Raw genomic sequence first — 22,468 nt, 5'->3', positions numbered from 1 at the left:
TAAAAAAACTTAAGACTGACATAGCATTCTTACAGGAGACCCACTTGAGGAACCAAGACCATTTTAGGCTACGAAAAGGGTGGGTTGGTCAGCTTTTTCATTCAACATTCCACTTTAAGTCTAGAGGGGCTGCGATTCTAATTAATAAGAACATTCCTTTCATTTCCTCCTCTGTTACCTCTGATCCACATGGTAGATTTGTAGTGGTGACTGGGTCCCTATATAATACCCCCCTTACATTAGTCAGTGTGTACGGTCCTAATTTTGATGATGAGCATTTCTTTTCTACATTTTTTGCATCTCTCCCCGACCTGAACACCCACCGCCTGATTATAGGTGGGGACTTCAATTGCGTCTTGGATCCCAAGTTGGACAGGTCATCCAATAAAACCCAAACATTGACAAAATCTGCCAAACTAATTAGATCCTTTATGGACACCTTTAAAATTACTGACCCCTGGAGGTTCAAGTATCCGACATCTCGTAGTTATTCCTTTTTCTCCCCAGTTCATCATTCATATAGTCGAATTGATTATTTTCTTATTGATTGTAAACTTGTCCCTGCGATTAGGCGGTGTGACTACGAGGCTATTGTTATTTCAGATCACGCCCCGCACCAAATGCAGCTGGCTTTTTCCAACAAACATATGCCCAGGACTTGGCGCTTTAATAATTTGTTACTAGCAGATAAATCATTCACAGAATTTTTAAAATCCAACATTGAAGTATTTTTGATTATCAGTGACACAGGAGAAGTGTCCAAGAGCACACTGTGGGAAACTTTGAAAGCCTACCTTCGTGGCCTGATAATTTCCTACAGTGCGGGTACCAATAGATTGCGTGCTGAACGTATCTCCAGTCTTACCCATGAGATCTTAGATTTAGATCACTCATATTCTGTATCGCCCAGTCCTGATCTTTACAAACACAGACTAGCTTTGCAAACAGAATTTGACCTGTTATCCACAAATGAAACTGCACAGCTTCTGTTGCAAACACGCCATAGATCTTACGAGCATGGAGAGAAAGCTGGGAAACTTCTGGCCTTACAAATCAGAAAATCAGCTGCCTCTAGAATGATAACTGAAATTCGTGCGCAATCGGGGCAAACAATTCTTGATCAGCAGGATATTAATGGAGAATTTGAACAATTCTATACACACTTATATTCTTCAGAGTCTGAAGGTGATCCCTCTTTAATTGATGATTTTTTCAGTAAGTTGAATATCCCGACTATTTCCAAAGAGGATAAGGCACAACTTGAAGAACCTCTGTCTCTTGAGGAACTAAATAACGCTATTAAGAGCATGCAAACCTCTAAAGCTCCAGGTCCTGATGGATATAGCTCTGAATTTTACAAAGCTTTTTCAGATCTCCTCTCTCCTGTACTTTTAGATGTCTTTAATGAATCATTCAGCGCTAATACACTTCCTGCCACTTTTTACCAGGCCTGCATTTCCCTTTTGCTAAAACAGGATAGGGACCCTCTTGACCCAGGTTCATACAGGCCCCTCAGCCTTTTGAATGTAGACACAAAGATATTAGCAAAAACTTTGGCCACCCGTTTAGACAGGGTCCTTCCCACAATTATCTCACAGGACCAAACGGGCTTTATTAGGAATAGACTTTTATTTTCAAACCTTCGTAGACTCTGCAATATTATTTACACTCCCAGCCCTTCCTCCTGCCCAGAGGTACTCCTTTCACTAGACGCTGAAAAAGCGTTCGACCGAATTGAATGGGATTTTCTTTTTTCTGCGTTGGATAGATTTGGATTCGGCAAAAAGTTCATCTCTTGGGTCAGTCTTCTTTATGTTTCCCCATCGGCTTCGGTTCAGACTAATGCTTTCAGGTCAAATTATTTTCCCTTGCGGCGTGGCACAAGACAAGGGTGTCCTCTTTCCCCCCTATTATTTGCACTTTCCATTGAGCCTCTGGCCATTGCCTTACGTTCACTCAATGGCTACCAGGGAATATTCAGAGGAGGGAGAGAGCATAGAGTGTCATTGTATGCAGATGATCTGCTCTTATATATTCAGGACCCTCTCACATCTATTCCCAATATTATGTCTGTTTTGAAAATTTTTGGCAAGATTTCTGGTTACAAGCTGAATTTATCTAAGAGTATACTGTTCCCCATAAACAACGCTGCTCAGGTTGTGTCTTATTCTCAGTTTCCATTCAGGTTGGTTAATGGATCTTTCAATTATCTGGGAGTAGTTGTAACAAGGTCTGTCCAGTCACTGTTCAAATTTAACTTTAAACCTTTATTTGATCGCACTATTAAGGATTTTGGTAGATGGTCCCATCTTCCTATGTCTCTAGCAGGGAGAGTTAATGCCTTGAAGATGAACATTCTTCCTAAATTCCTGTTTCTTTTTCAAACCATCCCCATCATCATTAATAAGTCTTTTTTCAAACAATTAGACAGTGAAATATCTAGTTTTATTTGGAATAAGAAAACCCCTAGAATTAGGAAAGATTTTTTGCAAAGACCTAAACGTTCTGGGGGCATGAGCCTTCCAAATTTTCAGTATTATTACTGGGCCTGCAACGTACGAGCTCTCTCTTTTTGGGATCAGACCCCTGGCTCAGAAGAACAACCTGCCTGGTTGCAGATTGAGCGGGCCTCATGTCATCCTACTTCCTTGAGTGCGTTGTTATTCTCTTCCCTTCCAATACCAGTCGAATATGCCAAATCCAATCCTGTAGTGACAGAATCATTGAAAATTTGGACTAAAATAAGACAACACTTTGGCTGGCATGCTAAATCTCTTCTAGCCCCTCTATGTGCAAATCATCACTTTCATCCCTCTTTGTTAGATAATTCCTTTCAACTATGGGCTCATAATGGGGTCTCAAGAATGAAGGACCTTTATATTGATGCTATTTTCCCATCTTTTGAGACGCTGCGTAGAAAGCTTAAACTCCCTCAGTCTCATTTCTTTCGTTTTTTGCAAGTTCGTGACTATACAAGATCTAATACAAACTCTTTCCCTAATGCTCCCACCCCCACCCAGATGGACTCTTTATTTTCAGTTGATCCTTCATCTAGAGGGGTGATTTCATACTTGTACAACCACATGTTTAGCCAGATAGATGTATCTCTAGATTTTCTGAAATTTGCTTGGGAGGAAGATTTGGGCATTGACTTGACAGAGGAGCAGTGGATGGGAGCACAGGAGGGGGTACACTCAGCATCCATTTGCACCAGACACGGGCTCATACAGTTCAAGGTGCTGCATCGCTTGCATCTCTCCAAAGTCAAGCTTGCTAAAATGTATCCTAACATTGATCCCTTATGTGACCGTTGCAGGGCATTTCCAGCTACACTGGGTCACATGTTTTGGCTGTGTCCAGAGTTATCAGATTTTTGGGTCTCCATTTTTAAAACCTTATCTGATGTTTTTGGTCACACACTTGAACCAGATCCGGCATTGGCTCTATTTGGGGTACTGAGTGAGGACAGTCCTCTAAAAGGGTCTGCGTCCATGGCAGCCAGGTTCATAGTTCTCTTAGCACGCAGATTAATTCTCTTGAACTGGAAACAGACACGCCCTCCCTCTCATACAGTATTGATCAATGATATTATGCAACATCTTAAACTGGAAAAACTGAAATATACTCTCAGAGGTTCTACTGATCGTTTTTATAGGACTTGGCAACCCTTTATAGACTATGTTGAATCCAGGCATTCCTCTTAACTTCTGCTACCTATATGAGACTATAGTATTGTAATGATTTTGATGTAAAGCGGCTCATTGTTGACAACAATGCTTGTTTGTTGGTGTTGCTGTTGTGTGTGTATGTATGTGTGTGTGTCTTAATATGAAAAATCAATAAACAGAAGTTTAAAAAAAAAAAAAAATGGCTAACAGATGTATCATCGGAGGGTGTAGCAACACCAATCTTGATGGGATTAGTACTCATCGTTTTCCAAAAGACCGGACAATGAGAGAGAAATGGGAGCGCTTGGTCTACGCAGGCTGTGCACTGAAACCGTACAAAGCTCTCACAGCCTGCTGGCGCTTCCGCAGGTAACGTCACGAATCTGGCTCCAGACTCCCTTGGGATTTTTCCAGACGTGTTTTGTTATTTTATTTTTTTCTGCTGTAGACAGATGGCCTTGTGCAAAATTACCCTTCTGGATGAGTGTGTAAAGGGACATACTTTCATATTAAAAAACACGAAATTGGTCCAGAATATGCACTTTAAGGCCTCTTTATCTGCACTCAGCTTTACAGTTCCTCACAGCATTGAGACCACAATCAGCATTAATGTAAAGAACATAGCCAAGACCTTTGTCTTTAATTTGTACTAAAATAGTCAAAACAGATAGCTTTAAATTCTACAGAAGTGAACAATCAGATCTCATAAAAATGCACAGCACTTCCAAAGATTTTTACCTCTGTTAACTTTGGTGGAGGAAGTTGTTTTCGCCTTTGTTTGTTTGTCTGTTCCCAATGTAACTCAAAAAACAGTGAACAGATTTTGATTAAATTTTGAGGAAAGGTGAGCCATGGGCCAGAGAACCGTTTATTAGATTTTGAAGCAAATCCAGATATGTATGTGGATCCAGGATTTATTTTTTTATTTTGGTCTGTTCCCAACGTAACTGAAAAAGTAGTGAATATATTTTGATGAAATTTGGTGTACAGCTTCAGTATTATCCTAGGTTCAAGTGATTTTGATGTTGATAACCTGTGGCTTGGCAGACATAGGCACTTGGCCGAGTGCCTTTCTAGATAAACACTATTTTTCAGCCTTAAAGCCAAACAAAAAACCCCCAAATAAACTCTTTTATACTGACAGATGATATCCATACAAGACATGTTTGATTATTCATTTGTTCATATTTGTACCTGTATTCTGTATACAGATTTTATTTTAAAAGAAAAACAATGTCCCTGGACACTCTTACTCTCGCCTAGGTTCAAATATCGCACTCTGAGTACAAATTATGCGAGAAAAATCTGAGATTGTGACGTCACTTACATGCTACATGAACATGACTTACCGAGGCTGAGATCTAGTGGATATGTTGCTTCTAAATTGTTGTAAACAACCCTAAAGATGCCCAAGTGTGAAGTGGTTGGATGTAAAAATAATCCCGATCACTGAAGCATTGAACACACACACACACACACACAAATGAGAAGAGGGTGTTTTGCTGCCTATAAACGCACCATTGCTGGCGACTCAGTTTTTTTTTTCCAAAAATTTTAATTTTCCTGGTATTTTTATGTGACATGCTTTTGTTTGTTTTATTCACTGAGAAAAGCGATCTTTCTAGACGGCAAGAATTGCACTGTTATGACAATGACCATTGTTTACTAGTATCTGTGTCAGTACTGCATATGCATTATCTAACTGAGTGAGAATTAAACTTCATAAAAGCAAAGTCCATTGATTCGCATATTTTGTTGCCAGTAAAAATCACATGGTTACACAAAATTTCTGATTAGATTTTTAGAATTAGAAGCCTTTATTTGTCATATATACATTGTGAAATTCTTTCTCTGCATTTAACCCATCTGAAGCAGTGAACGAACACACACACACACACGAACAGTGAGGAGCTGTGCTACAGCGCCCGGGACTGGGAATTTAAAAAAGAAAAAAAAGTTAAGAATTACAAGCCTTTATTTGATGGCTCTGTGTTACGAAGGTAAATGGTGTACTAGTGTGTCAGCTGGTTTCAGTGCAAATGGCTGCACTCAGGGAAGCCTACTCTTCGCAATATTGTACATTTTTAAATGGATAAATTGTCATAAAGCTTTATTTTTAATTAAAATGTAGGGAGCATTTCAGGACACTTGCTGTGATTGGCAAAGAAAGTTATTGGGTTTTTTTTGGGGGGGGAGGGTTTGTTTGGCTTTAAGATGACAAAGTGTGTCATCGAATTAATCTGTAAAGAGACCCTAGTGACCAATGCCGGGGTGGCCCTATATTTAGCCGGGACCATCCCCGGCCCAAACCATCAATGGTGGCCTGCTTGGAGCATGGGGAAAATAATTTTCACTAATTTTGGTCACTGATCTTATTCTTGCATTAATCATCAATTCAACTGCACTCTGCATTTTCACATGGCAGCCCAGACGCCAACAGCATCGCAGCAGATTAAATAGGCGCTACCAAATAAGGAAATTCTCCCCTCCCCTCTATTGCAGTTGGTTTGGTCCAAGACTCCTCCTCTGTATTGCGGGGAACTTAAACAACATTGGCGCGAAACAGCACGCGTCAGTGATGGAGGGCAGAAAGAGGCCAGGTGGAACCGAAAGGGCGAAGCTTAAAAAAAGGAAGGAGGTGGCAGCAAAATGTGCCAAATTGACAGATATGTTCTCAAGACCAGCTGGTAGGTTACGAAAGATATGGAGTATGATAACCCTGTTTGTCGATTTTATCAGTCTATGCTAGGCCTATAATGTGTTGATAGTTTGCGATGTCAATTCAGATTTTTGATGTCATGTGAAATCTCGCAATTTACACGGTATAGATGTGGTGTATGTCTTAATTCTAAGAAGAACCGGACATTGCTTTACATCCCAGTTATTAACAATTTTAGATGAACAGGTCCCAAATGTGCTGTTGCGCGTTATTTCCTCATCCAGCCTATTTCATCTCACTGTCACACCGTGCATTTCCACAGGCGTGCGCACATTGTGGTTATGAACACATAGGCCTAGAAGTCATATTTGATGTTAAATAATTGTTGTTAAATATATAACTTAGAAGAGGTGTATGCGTATGCCAATATTCTAAGCAGAATCGAACACTTGCTTTAGCCTACATTTCATTTAACCATTTTTGAGTTGCCTAATGCAAGCATTGGTTCAAATGCACGCGAAAACCTATATTGTTAAAGTGAAGTGAAGTTTACCTGAATTTAAACCAAATAAAAAGCATTGTGAAAGAACAGTTATTTGTTTTATCTTTTTTAATGTACTCAAATTCCTCCTCCATTTCAAAGTGGCCTGAATGTGAATTAAACTCCCGGAGTGAAAACAGGGCCCACTCCGGCCCTGCTAGTGACCTCTGAAAGCAGGGCACTAAAGGCTTAAAATAGAGCCTGGGAAGGTGTCAGCTGGCTTTTCTGCTCAGAATATACTTCACTCAAATGTCTGCCTGCTTCACATGAACTCCATTTAGCACGCTGTAGAAAAAAAGTTTGGTTACACTATGAAGCCAATCCCAGCTGACTTCAGGTGAGAGGTGGGTTACAGCTGGGCAGGTTACCAGTCTGTCATAGGGTTAACACAGAGACAGCACTCTCACATTCATACCTATGGGCAATTTAGAGTAGCTAGTTGACCTAATCTGCATCTCTTTGGAGTTCAGGAGGAAACCCACAGGTCTGATGAGAACACGCAAACTAGACACAGAGAGGCCCCAGTTAGCCACAAGGTTTGAACCCAGAACCTTCTTGCTGTGAGACAACAGTGCTCACCACTGTACCACCATACCAGCCTTCAATGTAAAACTGATGAATAAAATACTGTATATCTGAATATCATGCACAATTTTTAAGCATTGTGGCGCTAATAGTAGCTCATTCATCATTAATCTTAAGTAACTGCTTCCTCCTAGTCAGAGTCATGATAGAGCCAGAGATTATCCCAGGAAGCCTAGGCAGGAATAACCACAAGACAGGATGCCTAGGGGCAATCTACAGTCAACGATCCACTGACAAGCATGTTTCTGGATGTGGGAGGATAACAGTAACACATCTCATTTCCTAATATAGATCACGAAATATTGCGGTCCTTTATGTAATCTTGGTTCTCGGAATATGATTTGGGGGAAAAAAAAAACGAGATTAGTTTTTCATAACTTATGACAAAAACAATTGCAGAACACAACATACAGAATACAGGACAGCACTGTTTACTAAAGCACATTGCAAATTCATGTCACCATGCCCTATTGCTATTATGTAGGACATTCCGGATAATAATAATAATAATAATCCTTGGATTTTCCTGAAATGTTCATCCCATCTTTGGATTGGGGACAGCTGCAATAAAACCATCTATCCCCCAAAAAACCCTAATATTCCAGAAGACTTTTATGCACCTACTTTTAATGATGACCGAGGCGAAGGCAGAACTCTCGCCTTTCACGTTGAGAGCTGAGATGCGATATTCAGCCGTGTCACTGAAATCACATCTGTAATGCAACAGTAAAACCAATATTATTCACAATAAACACATCCATATGATCCATCAAAAATTCATGTACAGTGTTGCTGGAAAGTTTGTGAACCCTTTAGAATTTTCTATATTTCTGCATAAATATGACCTAAAACATCATCAGATTTTCACACAAGTCCTAAAAGTAGATAAAGAGAACCCAGTTAAACAAATGAGACAAATATATTATACTTGGTCATTTATTTATTGAGGAAAAATGATCCAATATTACATATCTGTGAGTGGCAAAAGTATGTGAACCTCTAGGATTAGCAGTTAATTTGAAGGTGAAATCAGAGTCAGGTGTTTTCAATCAATGGGATGACAATCAGGTGTGAGTGGGCACCCTGTTTTATTTAAAGAACAGGGATCTATCAAAGTCTGATCTTCACAACACATGTTTGTGGAAGTGTATCATGGCACAAACAAAGGAGATTTCTGAGGACCTCAGAAAAAGCGTTGTTGATGCTCATCAGGCTGGAAAAGGTTACAAAACCATCTCTAAAGAGTTTGGACTCCACCAATCCACAGTCAGACAGATTGTGTACAAATGGACAAAATTCAAGACCATTGTTACCCTCCCCAGGAGTGGTCGACCAACAAAGATCACTCCAAGAGCAAGGCATGTAATAGTCGACAAGGTCACAAAGGATCCCAGAGCAACTTCGAAGCAACTGAAGGCCTCTCTCACACTGGCTAATGTTCATGAGTCCATAATGGCTACTGTTCATGAGTCCACTATCAGGAGAACACTGAACAACAATGGTGTGCATGGCAGGGTTGCAAGGAGAAAGCCACTGCTCTCCAAAAAGAACATTGCTGCTCATTTGCAGTTTGCTAAAGATCATGTGGACAAGCCAGAAGGCTATTGAAAAAATATTTTGTGGATGGATGAGACCAAAATAGAACTTTTTGGTTTAAATGAGAAGCGTTATGTTTGGAGAAAGGAAAACACTGCATTCCAGCATAAGAACCTTATCCCATCTGTGAAACATGGTGGTGGTAGTATCATGGTTTGGGCCTGTTTTGCTGCATCTGGGCCAGGACGGCTTGCCATCATTGGTGAAAGAACCATGAATTCTGAATTATACCAGCGAATTGTAAAGGAAACTGTCAGGACATCTGTCCATGAACTGAATCTCAAGAGAAGGTGGGTCATGCAGCAAGACAATGACCCTAAGCACACAAGTCATTCTACCAAAGAATGGTTAAAGAAGAATAAAGTTAATGTTTTGGAATGGCCAAGTCAAAATCCTGACCTTAATCCAATCAAAATGTAGTGGAAGGACCTGAAGCGAGCAGTTCATGTGTGGAAACCTACCAACATCCCAGAGTTGAAGCTGTTCTGTACGGAGGAATGGGCTAAAATTCCTCCAAGCCGGTGTGCAGGATTGATCAACAGTTACCGCAAACGTTTAGTTGCAGTTATTGCTGCACAAGGGGGTCACACCAGATACTGAAAGCAAAGGTTCACATACTTTTGCCACTCACAGATATGTAATACTGGATCATTTTCCTCAATAAATAAATGACCAAGTATAATATTTTTGTCTCATTTGTTTAACTGGATTCTCTTTATCTACTTTTAGGACTTGTGTGAAAATCTGATGATGTTTTAGTTCATATTTATGCAGAAATATAGAAAATTCTAAAGGGTTCACAAACTTTCAAGCACCACTGTATTCATTCAAGTCAAATGTAACTGAAAAGTCATAAGGTACATATGCAAGAAACAATCAACAAAGAAAGTTTTTGCACCAATTCCATGTCAGAGTTCTTACTTTTTAATCTCCAGAGAGTGCATGTTGTAATTGCTTTCTGTAGTGTACTTCTCAGAGTGAGCCTTTGCATCGATGAGCACATTATTTTTGTACCTGATCACAGAGGAGGTAAACCAGACAGCAAAGAAATACATTTGAAAATTATTTATTCACTATAAATTCATTGAGGTGTTCAGTTCTAAATTGTTTTGTGTGGGTTAATCCTCGTTGCAAGTAAAGCAAGTATAAATATCTTGAATAGTGGCAAATTCAACTTACATTTTTCTTGGATTTTAAAAAAAAAACAAATCTTGCTACCAAATTTAAGCTTAAAATGGTCTTATTCTATTTCTAAATAATCCCCCCCCCCCAAGTGTTTATTTGTAGAAAGAAGCAAAATTATCTGCCAACAGTCAATTGTAAACTTGAAATGAGTAAATATGCCTAGAAACAGGCTTAATTGTCTTATTTTTGTTAACAAACTCACAAATAAGAACTATTACATAACCGTTGCTATACCCCAGATTCTTCACTTGCGAAGAACATTTTTTGCAATGCGTTTGTTATACTTGTGTAAAGACAGGTTACTTGTAATATAAGGAAAATATATTTACTTTAAAATTTTAACTTGAATTTCTCTATGAAACATTTGCGAAATTTTCAAACGATTGAAAAAATTGTATGAGTCATATCCTTATCTCTTTTTGCCTTTATGTCAGTAAATGCTGTTTCTATGGCTGTTAAATCAATAGTTATGCCACAAGCAGAAAGAAAAGATCATAGTTAATGGTAAACACAGAATATAAAGCCTCACCAGGCCACGTGGGCTTTGGGCCAGCCAGCCACGGTGCAGTGTAGTGTCACATTCTTGCCTTCCCACACAGTCTGACCACGCGGTTTCACAATGAACTCAGGACGATGAGTCAGACTGTCCGTGTTCAGCTTTCTCTGGAACTCATGCTTTTCTTCAATCTGTAATGGAGTAAACAGAAGTGTGGATCATCCTCATGAAATTAAAATGTATCAGTGTACAGCACTGTGCAAAAGTACCTCTTAGACACAGGTAAAGAAATGCTGTAGACCACAAACAGCTATAAAAATAATGAAATGAAATGTTTCAGCATTAAAAAAATACTATAAACAGTAAGCAGTAAGTCATAATAAATGAAACAAAGTCAATATTTGGTGTGAGACGACCTTTTGCTATATAAAAATAGTAGTCTCCGGTACAATGAGTGTAGTTTGATAAGGAAATGAGCTGTAGGTTTTACTGAGCATCTTACAGAACCAGCCACAGTTCTTCTGGACACTTTGACTGTCACACTCGCTTCTTAATTTTGCACCAAAACCCAGCAGCCTTCATTATGTTTTCTTTTTTAATCTGAAAAGTGCGCTCTTATGTCATATGCTGCTCAGATACAAGCATTTTTTTTCTGTAACATTTAATTTTGTGCTGGAAAATGAATGTTTGGACTCAAATGTTTTTGTACTGACTCAATAATGTAGAAGTCATAAAATTGAAATCTATATAAAAAAAAAGTTTGCATGAAAAAAATAGGGGGCCTTAGACGTTTACACAGTACTGTAAGTAAATTGCAAACTCAGTCCTAGAGTAAAGTTATAAACAGTTAGAAAAGTTTTGTTTTTCTAGAAATTACAACAGTTGCAATAATTTGCATAATGCATGACTATTCACTGGTAGTGTTGTGGTTAGCACTGTCGCCTCACAGCAAGAAGGTCCTGGGTTCGAGCCCAGCGGCCGGCGAAGGCCTTTCTGTGTGGAGTTTGCATGTTCTCACCGTGTCCGGTGGGTTTCCTCCGGGTGCTCCGGTTTCCCCCACAGTCCAAAGACATGCAGGTTAGGTTAACTGGTGACTCTAAATTGACCGTAGGTGTGAATGTGAGTGTGAATGGTTGTCTGTGTCTATGTGTCAGCCCTGTGATAACCTGCCGACTTGTCCAGGGTGTACCCCGCCTTTCGCCCGTAGTCAGCTGGGATAGGCTCCAGCTTGCCTGCGACCCTGCACGGGATAAGCGGTTACGCATAATGAATGGATGGATGACTATTAATTGAATTAAAATGATCGAGTTCCATTTAAGATGTGTGCATGCATGTGGCAGCCTGGTGAAACTCCTCACATAGTGACATTTTATACTATAAATACTTATGAAAACTACATGCCTGAACTCAAATGTACTAGGATTTTCATAAAATGTGCTTACCACCAAAAGTGTTAACTCTAACACCTAAACATTCCACATTGCTCTGTTTACCAATATACCTCAAGACTTTTTACTTCTATTTCTTTTTTTTTATTTTAAATGTATTCCTATTTTATATTTATGACTTTAATTTTTATACTGCTATACTTTTAAACTTCTATGGGGCTCCAGTGCTGAGACACTTGCTTCTGTCTCTTTTCTCGTCCAACACATTTCAGTGTAATGTTGACCCTGTGTTAAAATACACATGACAAATAAAACTGAAATGAAAAAGGAGAAAATTGCATTAACAATTTTATTTCGACTGCAGCATAGACAGACACACTGTGGATATTTTGACAGCTGGTATCTTGATTTGCTAACTGAATTAATTAGGCTCATGTGCATTTTGCTATGGCTCGTAGTCGTCCAACAGCCTGACATTCACTGTGTGAAGAAATGACACTTCGCTAACAATGTGTTAGACATCTTTAGGCAGACTAACCGCTTTTGCGTCTGTGTTTATTAAACTGGGTGCTTATATAATATGATCTTTGCAGGCAGATTGTATAAGCAAGGTTCAACAGTGAATAAAAACGACCACATCATTTTTGGTTGAGATGTCAACACGTTATGGTGTGTGTGTGTGTGTGTGTGTGTGTGTGTATATATATATATATATATATATATATATATATATATATATATATATATATATATAAAACAAAATGAAGGTCAGCTTTTTTATAGAATTAAAGAACAGCTTTTTAAATGTGAAATCACAGAATTAATGTCCATTTCTACATTCATTCAGTGATTTTGCATTTACATATACATTATTACAAGCTTCAGCCTTGAATAAAAAAAGATTAATCACAGAAATTGCACGATTAATTAGTTAATTGCTTTAACTGATTGACAGCCCAGTATGTTGCTCTATTTGAATTTCAAATTTGCCTTAGAAATAAAAAAAGCTGTTCATTAATGATGTCCACCCCAAAGGGCAAACACTTCAATCGACAGCTCAGGCATTTAAGTGACACTGAAATGAGCACTGAAATCTATATTGCGAGATACTGATCACATAGGAGCTAGTGTCATATTTGCATTGGGTTTCGGTACCTAGCCTGGGGATTAAGTCAGAGTGCTAACCTCCTAGCGGTATTCCCCGGGCAACGGCTACAGCAATGACCCTGGGCTGCGATACCACCGGGAGCATGGCGGTTAACCATCTGGGCTTGCCCAGCTAGGTTCTCCCTGCTCCTGGCAGGTTCAACCATGGTGGGACGGATCGCAGGGGAGCTGCTGCTGGCTAATAGCACCTGCACCCGATGTCTGTACATAGCTGTTCAGGGCCAATCACCCATCCAGCTGCCAGAACGGACTGAAATATCTCTGGCAAACCTACTGATTACGGAAACCACAAAGTATTATCTACGATCTAGACCAAAGGTAGCCAGGCGGAAGTCCCCCCCAGACTCCATGACGAGCCAGCGGGAAGCTGGAGCATCATCACAGACTGTTGGCTCTGATATGTTTCGCCTTCCTACCTTTAAACTGTTAGTAGTATCAACATACAATGTGCGTACTCTCCACCAGAAAGGGAAGTCCCATCAGTTGTTCATGGGCTGCACTGATGCAGGCGTAGACATTGTTGGTATCCAAGAGCACCGATTAATAACACCATCTCCTACTGAGGAACTATGGTCTGATGACAAGAACTGGGTCCTTGTGTACACTTCAGCCACAGACCAGAGACTTGGAGGTGTTGGACTTGTGATCTCCAAGCACCTATACAAGTGCCTCCAAAGTATTAACCCTGTCAGCCAGAGAATACTGAGTGCCATGTTTCATGGTAACCCACAGCTCACTGTCACAGTCATCTATGCATCAACCAAGTCTGCTAGCACAACAGAAAAAGATTACTTCTATAGCACACTCAAAGATCATCTCGAGAGGGTAAAGCCACACAACAAGCACCTAGTTATTGGTGACTTCAATGCCAGACTAGGCTTGGACAGCCATGTGACCCACCCGGCGGTAATCGGACCCCACTGCTTTTACAGTGAGACGAACGACAACGGGGAGCGCCTGGTGAACCTTTGCCAAGAACACAAGCTCCGCCCAGCACAAAGCAGATTTCCCCAACCCAGTAAGCGCCTCTGGACTTGGATGCATCCAGGGGGCTCCACCCACCAACTTGACCACATCCTTATAAATGGCAAATGGATGAACTCTCTGCATAATTGTAGGGCGTACAACTCCGTGGAGTTGGATTCAGACCATCGAATCCTCAGCGTGATGCTTGTCTCCAGTCTCCGCACCATACCTGTCAACTTTGAGGTTTGAAAAAAAGGGATATTTCCCAGATTTTTAACTCAAAATAAGGGAAAATTTCGGAAAGTCATACCCTTCACCAAAAGTGGGTGTGTAGTTGAATGGGGGGCAATTTTCTATCTAGTATTTGTGATTTCCTGTACTCTGGTGCATGTTGGTGATAGCCAAGACCCAAACTCAATATGCTTATGGTTTATAGAGTGCATTTGTGAATAAACTATACATTTATTTTTATTTGCTTTCAGTGGTACCAGTTATTTCCCAAATTAAGGGCTAAAATATGTATCTTATGTTAAAATAAGAAAGGTCATTATATAACCAGTCAATAAATTCAATTCCATTGCAATTTATTATGGTTTTACCATAGTCATGGCCTCAGAACACTAGATAGATAGATAGATAGATAGATAGATAGATAGATAGATAGATAGATAGATAGATAGATAGATAGATAGATAGATAGATAGATAGATAGATAGATAGATAGATGGATGTAATAAAGAGAAACTAGATGTAATAAAGAGAGAGTAATATAAGATATTAAACCAAGAGTGATTTAAAATGGGTAAGTTTCAGATAGAAAATAAAATAGACAATGAGTGGATAAAACAGTTAATACACCAATTAGTTTACACTAGGCTATTTATGAGGTCTTAGCCAGGACATACTTAATGTAAACATGTGTAGCTTACCTTTGATTATTTGGGAGGCTTTCGTTTAACCCATGGAAAATTTCTTTGCAAGGGAAGAGTCTGGGAACATTCCAGCCACGCACTTGTTGAAATCATCAAAGAAAGAGAGGCTAATGTTTTTCTTAGCTATTAGCATTGCCATCTTCACCTCAGACCTAATCAGTGTTGCCAGATACTGCTGACGTTTTCCAGCCCAAAATATGTTCAAAACCCGCTAAAATGCACTTGAAACCGCCCAATCTGGCAACACTGGACCTAATCACTTGCTCAGCCTCACCTCCGGACGTAGTTCTGTAATTACTGATGCCTGAGAGGGCGGGGACGTGAATTCATGGCCCGACTTCCTGCTGTAAACTCCTGTCAGAGGCGCGTCATGAATTCTGGACCTACAGACTTTTTTATATTGTGAAAATACGGGACTTTTATATAATGTGAAAATACGGGATATTTTCGGGAAAATAAAAAAACGGGAAGACAGCGGGAAATAAGTCAAAATAAGGGATTTCCCGGGAAAAACGGGAGGGTTGACAGGTATGCTCCGCATCTCCAAAGGGAAACCGTGCAGAAGGTCCAAGTTCAACTGGAAGAAGCTACGGACAGCAGAAACCAAGAGTGAGTTCCAGGTTGGGCTCACAAACCGCTTTCAGGGACTTGCCTTGGATGATGCCTCCACACCTATAACAAAGCGGTACGATCAGTGGGAAAAGGCCATTGCAGAAGCAGTAGAAAAGGTTGTTGGGAAGTGTAAACCCTGTGGGGCTCCTAGCTGGGTGTCAGAGAGGACTCTGAAGCTCCGGGAGGAGAGAAACCAAGCAAAGAAGAGATACCTACTTGCAAAAACATGTCAAGCAAGAGAGGCCTGGCGAAAACTTAACGACTGCTTAAACAACTCCTACAGGTTAGACGAACTTGACTTTCTGAACCAACAGTTGGAAAACCTTCAAGAGGATGACAAGAAGGGTGACTACAATACCACCTGGAAAATAGTAAATTCACTAGCTGGCAAGGGTAGAAGGCCCAACCCAAGAGTTAAGAAGCGCGATGGATCAGCTCCATCTAGTGACTCCGAACTCCTGGATGAATGGAGGCTATACTTTGCTGATTTACTAAACAACGACAGTGGTCAACCAGAATCTCTCCCCCCACCTGCTGATCGAGACCTACCCATCAGTACCGATCCACCTACACTGGAGGAGACGGTAAAGGCCATCCAGGATCTGAAGAACAATAAAGCACCAGGCTTGGACTGTGCAATAACTGCGGAAGCCCTCCAGGGAGGTGGATATGTAATGGCCGATTCCATCCACAAATTCTGTACAGAGGTCTTCACCACGCTAACTCCCCCTGAGCAGTGGATCACGAATGTCGTTATACCCTTACCAAAGAAAGGGGACTTGAGCCTGATGACCAACTACAGAGGGATCAGCCTAATGTCCGTAGCAGCTAAGGTGTACAACAAGATACTCTTAATGCGAATTAGAGAACATGTTGACCCAATACTACGGAAGAACCAGGCCGGTTTTCGCCCTGGTAGAAGTTGTGCTCAACAGATACACATTCTTCGTAGGATCATAGAGGGTTTCCAGTCCTACCAACTCCCACTTACCGTCACATTTATAGACTTCAAAAAGGCATTCGATTGCATCAACAGAAGTGTCATGTTCTCTGTCCTTCGCCATTATGGCATACCCGAGGTTATAGTTAATGCCATCAAAGTACTGTACAATAGCTCCAAGAGTGCAGTCATAGTTGATGGTAAGATCTCCGACCCATTCCATGTTACTACCGGAGTCTTACAAGGAGATGTGCTTGCCCCATTTCTGTTTATAGTGCTTATTGACTACCTGATGTCAGAATCAACTAAGAACTCAGACTCAGGCGTAGTTACGCACCCTCGGCAGTCCAGAAGACATCCAGCTAAAACCCTTAATGATTTGGACTTTGCCGACGACATTGCACTACTTGAGTCATCCATACCCAGGGCGCAGGAACAGCTTACTAAAACAGCGGTTGCTGGGAAACAACTTGGACTCATCATCAGTGTACCCAAGACCGAGTACATGACATTTAACTGTAACCGACAACCACCGCTAGAGGTATACGGACAGCCAATAAGACATGTTACCAACTTTAAATATCTGGGGTCTATGATGGCCTCCAGCAGTGACGACATGACCAAGAGGAAAGCCCTTGCATGGACTGCCTTTTGGAAGCTGGAGAAAATCTGGAGAAGTCCATCAATCTCCACATCCACTAAAGTCAAGCTTTTTAACACCACCTGCGTGACAATATTTCTATATGGCTGTGAGTCCTGGGTTATATTGGGGGACATGGAAAACAAGCTAAACGTGTTCGCCACGTCATGCTATAGGGTTATGCTTAACATAAAGCACCTAGACCATGTGAGCAACGCCTGGATTTACAAGTTGACCAACACTCAACCCCTAATCGCCACAGTAAGGCAGCATCAACTCCGATTCCTGGGGCATGTACTCAGAATGCCTGTGGGGGAACCATGCCGGACATATGCCCTGTATGTACCAACGCACGGCAAAAGGCGCCCAGGACGCCAGCAGCTCAACTTCCTGGGCTATATCAGGTCTCTGTTGGGAGACTCTGAGGGCAACTTGTGGCCGTAAGACATTGCTGACCTGGCGACAGATCGTCGATCGTGGGTGGTCGACTGCAGCGCAGCCGGACGATGATGATGATGACCTAGCCCTAGTTATAAGCACAAAAACCCAACTTTAGACAAAACTGTTTTGTTTTTCTCTCTTTTTTGGCTGAATTCAGACAAAGCAATAGCTGATGTTTTTTTCCCAGCCTACCACACACACACACACACACACACACACACACAATAAAAGTTCTTCATCAGGTAAGGAAAAAAAAAAGAGTAACTAGGGTAGAAGTATGACCTTCTTGCTAAGGGACAGTTTTTCTGCAGACTCCCTCATAGTCGTGCTGCGCCTCTTCTTCACCAGTTTCAGCTGGTACTCAGTGTCTCTGGAGAAGAGGTTCTTCATGACCACGTAGCCCAGACCTTCCTCCTTCACCTCCTCCTGGCTCTCCATCAGATCCTGTGTGGCTAAATAACTGATAAAAGAGATGGATTGATTTATAGGTGGCCAAACGATAATTTCATTTTAACAGTCACAGAAATAAATCAATTAGATAATGCAAGTAAAAGTAAAAGAGTCATGTATTTACATATTCATATAGAATTGTTACAGAGAAAGTGTTTTTTATTGTTAACTACTGAACTATCTTTTATCAAAGATACTGTGAACCTGCTGGGGATGTGGGAGGTTTACAAATACCAACCCCTCTGATAAAATACTTTGTTTAGTCCATTTGGCAGGCTTGTAGTACTCGAATCTGACTCATGCCCTAATTTTAAGGACTCAGGACCTGACTTGGACTTGAGCACTGACGACTTGAACTCGGACTCGTGCATTAACTGCATTTGGACTCGTAAATTGGAGACGAGGATTTGGATTTTTTCTTTATTTTTTGTAACATGCCATAATTTGGCATAAGTTATTTATATCTACATTCATTTTTATACTAATTTTGTGCAACAGAATGCACATTCACCTGTTCATATGTCGTGTTCAGGAACAAACTAACGTTAATGGCGCTAAAATGCCTGGAGAGAAGCCGCTAGGATCGTCTGCTTTACTTATACAGACTTCTCGTGCAGTGGGGAAAAATGCACTGCTGTGTGTTCCATATGTAGAAGAACTATCGAGGAGACGACGGGGACAACCTCGAACTTCAATCGCCATTTGGCAAGACTCCACCCAGAGGAGTCAGTGACATGCTGTGTTCATTGCTCTGTTGATAGCGGGGTTTGCTTGCTGAGCGATGAACTAGCTAGTGTTAACCCTCTCTCATGTTATTTGCCCTGTTGATAGTGGGCGGGGCTTGCTGAGCGATGAACAAGCCTTTTATCTGTAGCCTCTTAGCAAAAATGGGGCAGACAAGCAGTAACGTTAGTCCAACACAGTAGCAGAGATGCTTTCACATAAAGGCAGCAACGGCCACCGTCAAATGGTGCGGGTGGAGTCTTGTTCTCGGACTCGACTCGAAATTTTCTTTAATGACTTGGTCTTGACTCAGACTTGAACACTGGGGACTCGAGACTGGACTCGGACTCGAGGTTTAGTGATTCGACTACAATGCTGCCATTTGGTATATATCAACCAGTATTCTGCACTTGGAATAGGAAGGAAAGTATAGGAAAGCCAGCCACCTGCTTCTACAAACAGGCACCACGTATCCAACAACACTCTCTTCTTTGTCCAGTGCCAGGCAGGCGCACTTGTGTCTCTTGGCGTAGAAAGCCTTTTTTTCCTCTTGCTTCTTACTTGAAGATTTCACCCTAAAGAAAAATCCAACAGCGGTCACAAAACAAGCAGTGGAGAAAACAAATAACACTGTGATTTATTATCAAAGGTAGTATTCTTGTCTTTGCTTTGATAAAGAACAGCAAAGTGTCTCAGTTACTGACCTGGAGGTTGAGCTCAGTTTCTTCTCCTGCTTCTTCTCTGATGTACCGGTATGCACCCTAAAGACAAGCCAAACAGCAGTCACACCACAAGTAGTGGAGAAAAAAAACCCCAATGTATTATTCTTACCCTTGTTTTGATTAGAAAATTGATAATGTCTGAGTTTCTAACCTGGAGAAGGAGCTCAGTTTCTTCTCCTGCCTTTTACCTGAAGTCTGCACCCTAAAGAACAACCAACAGCAGTCACGCCACAAACCCACAGCGGGGTCAAGCAGTGGGATAGAAACAAAATCAGCAGAGCTTTTTATTGTTAAAGCTAACCCTGCTGCTCATTTCAATAAAACACACAATGTCACAGTTCCTGCAGTTCTGATGGAATGAAAATGTTAATATGTTACATGATGATCTTGTTTAGTGTGTTAGTGAAAGCTTAAAATGTGATTAGACACTGACCTATAGTTATAAAAAAGCAAATCTGTTAACATGGAGGAAGAAAAAAAAGCAAAACTAAAATGCATTTTAAAATGTTGAACTATTGTGATGAAATATTGTAATGTGTAGGGACAAAATTTTCTTTTGATGCCTTACTGGACTGTTTTAACTTTAAATAAACTGTACAGTAGTGGTTAGCGCTGTCGCCTCACAGCAAGAAGGTCCGGGTTCAAGCCCAGTGGCCGGCGAGGGCCTTTCTGTGCGGAGTTTGCATGTTCTCCCCGTGTCCGCATGGGTTTCCTCCGGGTGCTCCGGTTTCCCCCACAGTCCAAAGACATGCAGGTTAGGTTAACTGGTGACTCTAAATTGAGCGTAGGTGTGAATGTGAGTGTGAATGGTTGTCTGTGTCTATGTGTCAGCCCTGTGATGACCTGGCGACTTGTCCAGGGTGTACCCCGCCTTTCGCCCGTAGTCAGCTGGGATAGGCTCCAGCTTGCCTGCGACCCTGTAGAACAGGATAAAGTGGCTAGAGATAATGAGATGAGATAAACTGTACATTATGTATACCGCTGTTGGCTGTATCCTGCTGTCATAAAGACTAACAATTCAATTGCTGCATGAAAAAACTGCTGCTGCTGCTATTATTGGGTCTGGTTTATCTTTTGGTAAAGTTGCATGTTGTATATACAGTTGTGGTCAGAAGTTTACATACAGTGACATGAATGTCATCTTGGATATGAATGTCATGGCAATATTTGGGCTTTCAGTCATTTCTTTGAACTGTTCTTTTTCTGTGGCAGAATGTACAGCATACATCTTTAATTAAAAAAACACTAGAATTTGGTGCACAAGTTTGAATTTTCTTTGGGTTTTCTGAAATCAACACAGGATCAAAATTATACATAGAGGGTCAAAAATTTACATACGCTCACTTAGATTATTAATTCAGAGGTGCTGAAACTTCCAAAATGTCTCTTATCTTGCTAAGGCCGAGGTCTCTTAACTTCCTGTTAGTGATCATGATTGACTACAGCTGGTAGCTTCTCTGTGCCTTCATAAAAAGGGTTTGTTTACAGCACTCATTGGATTGACCAACACACAGTAAAATGGGAAAGTCCAAGGAGCTCAGTGCAGATCTGAGAAAGAGGATCGCAGATATACACAACTCCGGAATGTCTCTTGGAGCCATTTCTAAACAACTGCAAATTCCAAGATCAGTTCAAACAATTGTATTCAAGTTATTGTGAGGTGTAGTCACTTTGCCAAGCCACTTTGCTTCAAGAAAACCCAAACTGTCACCCTCAGCTGAAAGGAAATTGGTTTGGATGGCCAGGAACAACGTGGGAACCACCATGGCACAGCCCTGCCATGAACTGGAAGCTAATGGATCACTGTCTACAGTTCAGTGAGTTTTACATCACCATGGACTAAGAGGCTGCTATCCAAGAAATAACCCCCTGCTCCAAAATTGATACCTTCAATCTTAACTAAAGTTTGAAGCTGACCACACGGACAAAGAAAAAGCCTTCTGGAGGATAGCTGTATGGTCAGATGAGATAAAGATTGAGTTGTTTGGCCACAATGACCACCATGTACAGAGGGACACTGTACCAGCTGGTGGTGGTAGAATCATCATGCTCTGGGGCTGTTTTGCTGCCAGTGGAACTGGTTCATTGCACAAAGTGGATGGAATAATGAAGAAGGAGGACTACCTCATGATTCTTCAGTATAAACCATCAGAAACTTGAACATGACTTGGGAGTCACAACAGGACACTGAACCCAAACACGCATCAGAGCTGGTTGTGGAGGATAAAGCAGGCTAACATTAAGCTTAAAACAAGTCCTGATTTCAAAGCCTATTGAAAATATATGGACCGTGCTTATACTGTAAGTCGAATTGTGATATCAAAGTTTGACTTTCACTGTGGCATGGGTGTTGGTTTGAGCCAGATGGACTGGTTTGAGTATGTCAGAAACTGCTGATTTCCTGGGGTTTTCACACATAACAGTCTCTAGAATTTACACAGAATGGTGCAAAAAAACAATGAGTGAGTGACAGTTCTGTGGGTGGAAACAAACGCCTCGTTGATAAGAGAGGTCGGAGGAAAATGGCCAGATTGGTTCAAACTGCCAGGAAGGATATAGTAACTCATATAATCACTCTTTACAACTGTGGTGAGCAGAAAAGCATCTCAGCATGCAACAGCAGAAGACCACATTGGGTTCCACTCCTGCCAGGCAAGAACAGAAATCTTAGAATAAAGAACAAGTTCCTACGTATTAAAGTTTCCAGTGAGTGTATATAATGTTGTACTGCACTCATGCGTGTATGTTCATAAATGC

The 22,468-nt window shown here is 41.0% G+C and overlaps 1 protein-coding gene across 1 annotated transcript in view; it reads right to left on the bottom strand.

Moving 5' to 3' along the window:
* myom1a (myomesin 1a (skelemin)) overlaps nucleotides 1-22,468 on the bottom strand; it is a 104,709-nt gene that overhangs the window by 69,945 nt on the left and 12,296 nt on the right. Inside the window, exons 3-9 of the mRNA XM_060932063.1 lie at nucleotides 19,863-19,913; nucleotides 19,694-19,750; nucleotides 19,436-19,564; nucleotides 18,099-18,276; nucleotides 10,764-10,921; nucleotides 9,971-10,063; nucleotides 8,078-8,166 (exon numbers count right to left, since the gene is read on the bottom strand). Of these exons, the coding sequence (XP_060788046.1) occupies nucleotides 8,078-8,166; nucleotides 9,971-10,063; nucleotides 10,764-10,921; nucleotides 18,099-18,276; nucleotides 19,436-19,564; nucleotides 19,694-19,750; nucleotides 19,863-19,913 (755 nt within the window). The remainder of the gene's footprint in view (nucleotides 1-8,077; nucleotides 8,167-9,970; nucleotides 10,064-10,763; nucleotides 10,922-18,098; nucleotides 18,277-19,435; nucleotides 19,565-19,693; nucleotides 19,751-19,862; nucleotides 19,914-22,468) is intronic.

Source organism: Neoarius graeffei, chromosome 1, assembly GCF_027579695.1.
Source record: "Neoarius graeffei isolate fNeoGra1 chromosome 1, fNeoGra1.pri, whole genome shotgun sequence".
Lineage (NCBI taxonomy): Eukaryota > Metazoa > Chordata > Actinopteri > Siluriformes > Ariidae > Neoarius > Neoarius graeffei.
This window is presented reverse-complemented; position numbering and strand designations above follow the sequence as displayed.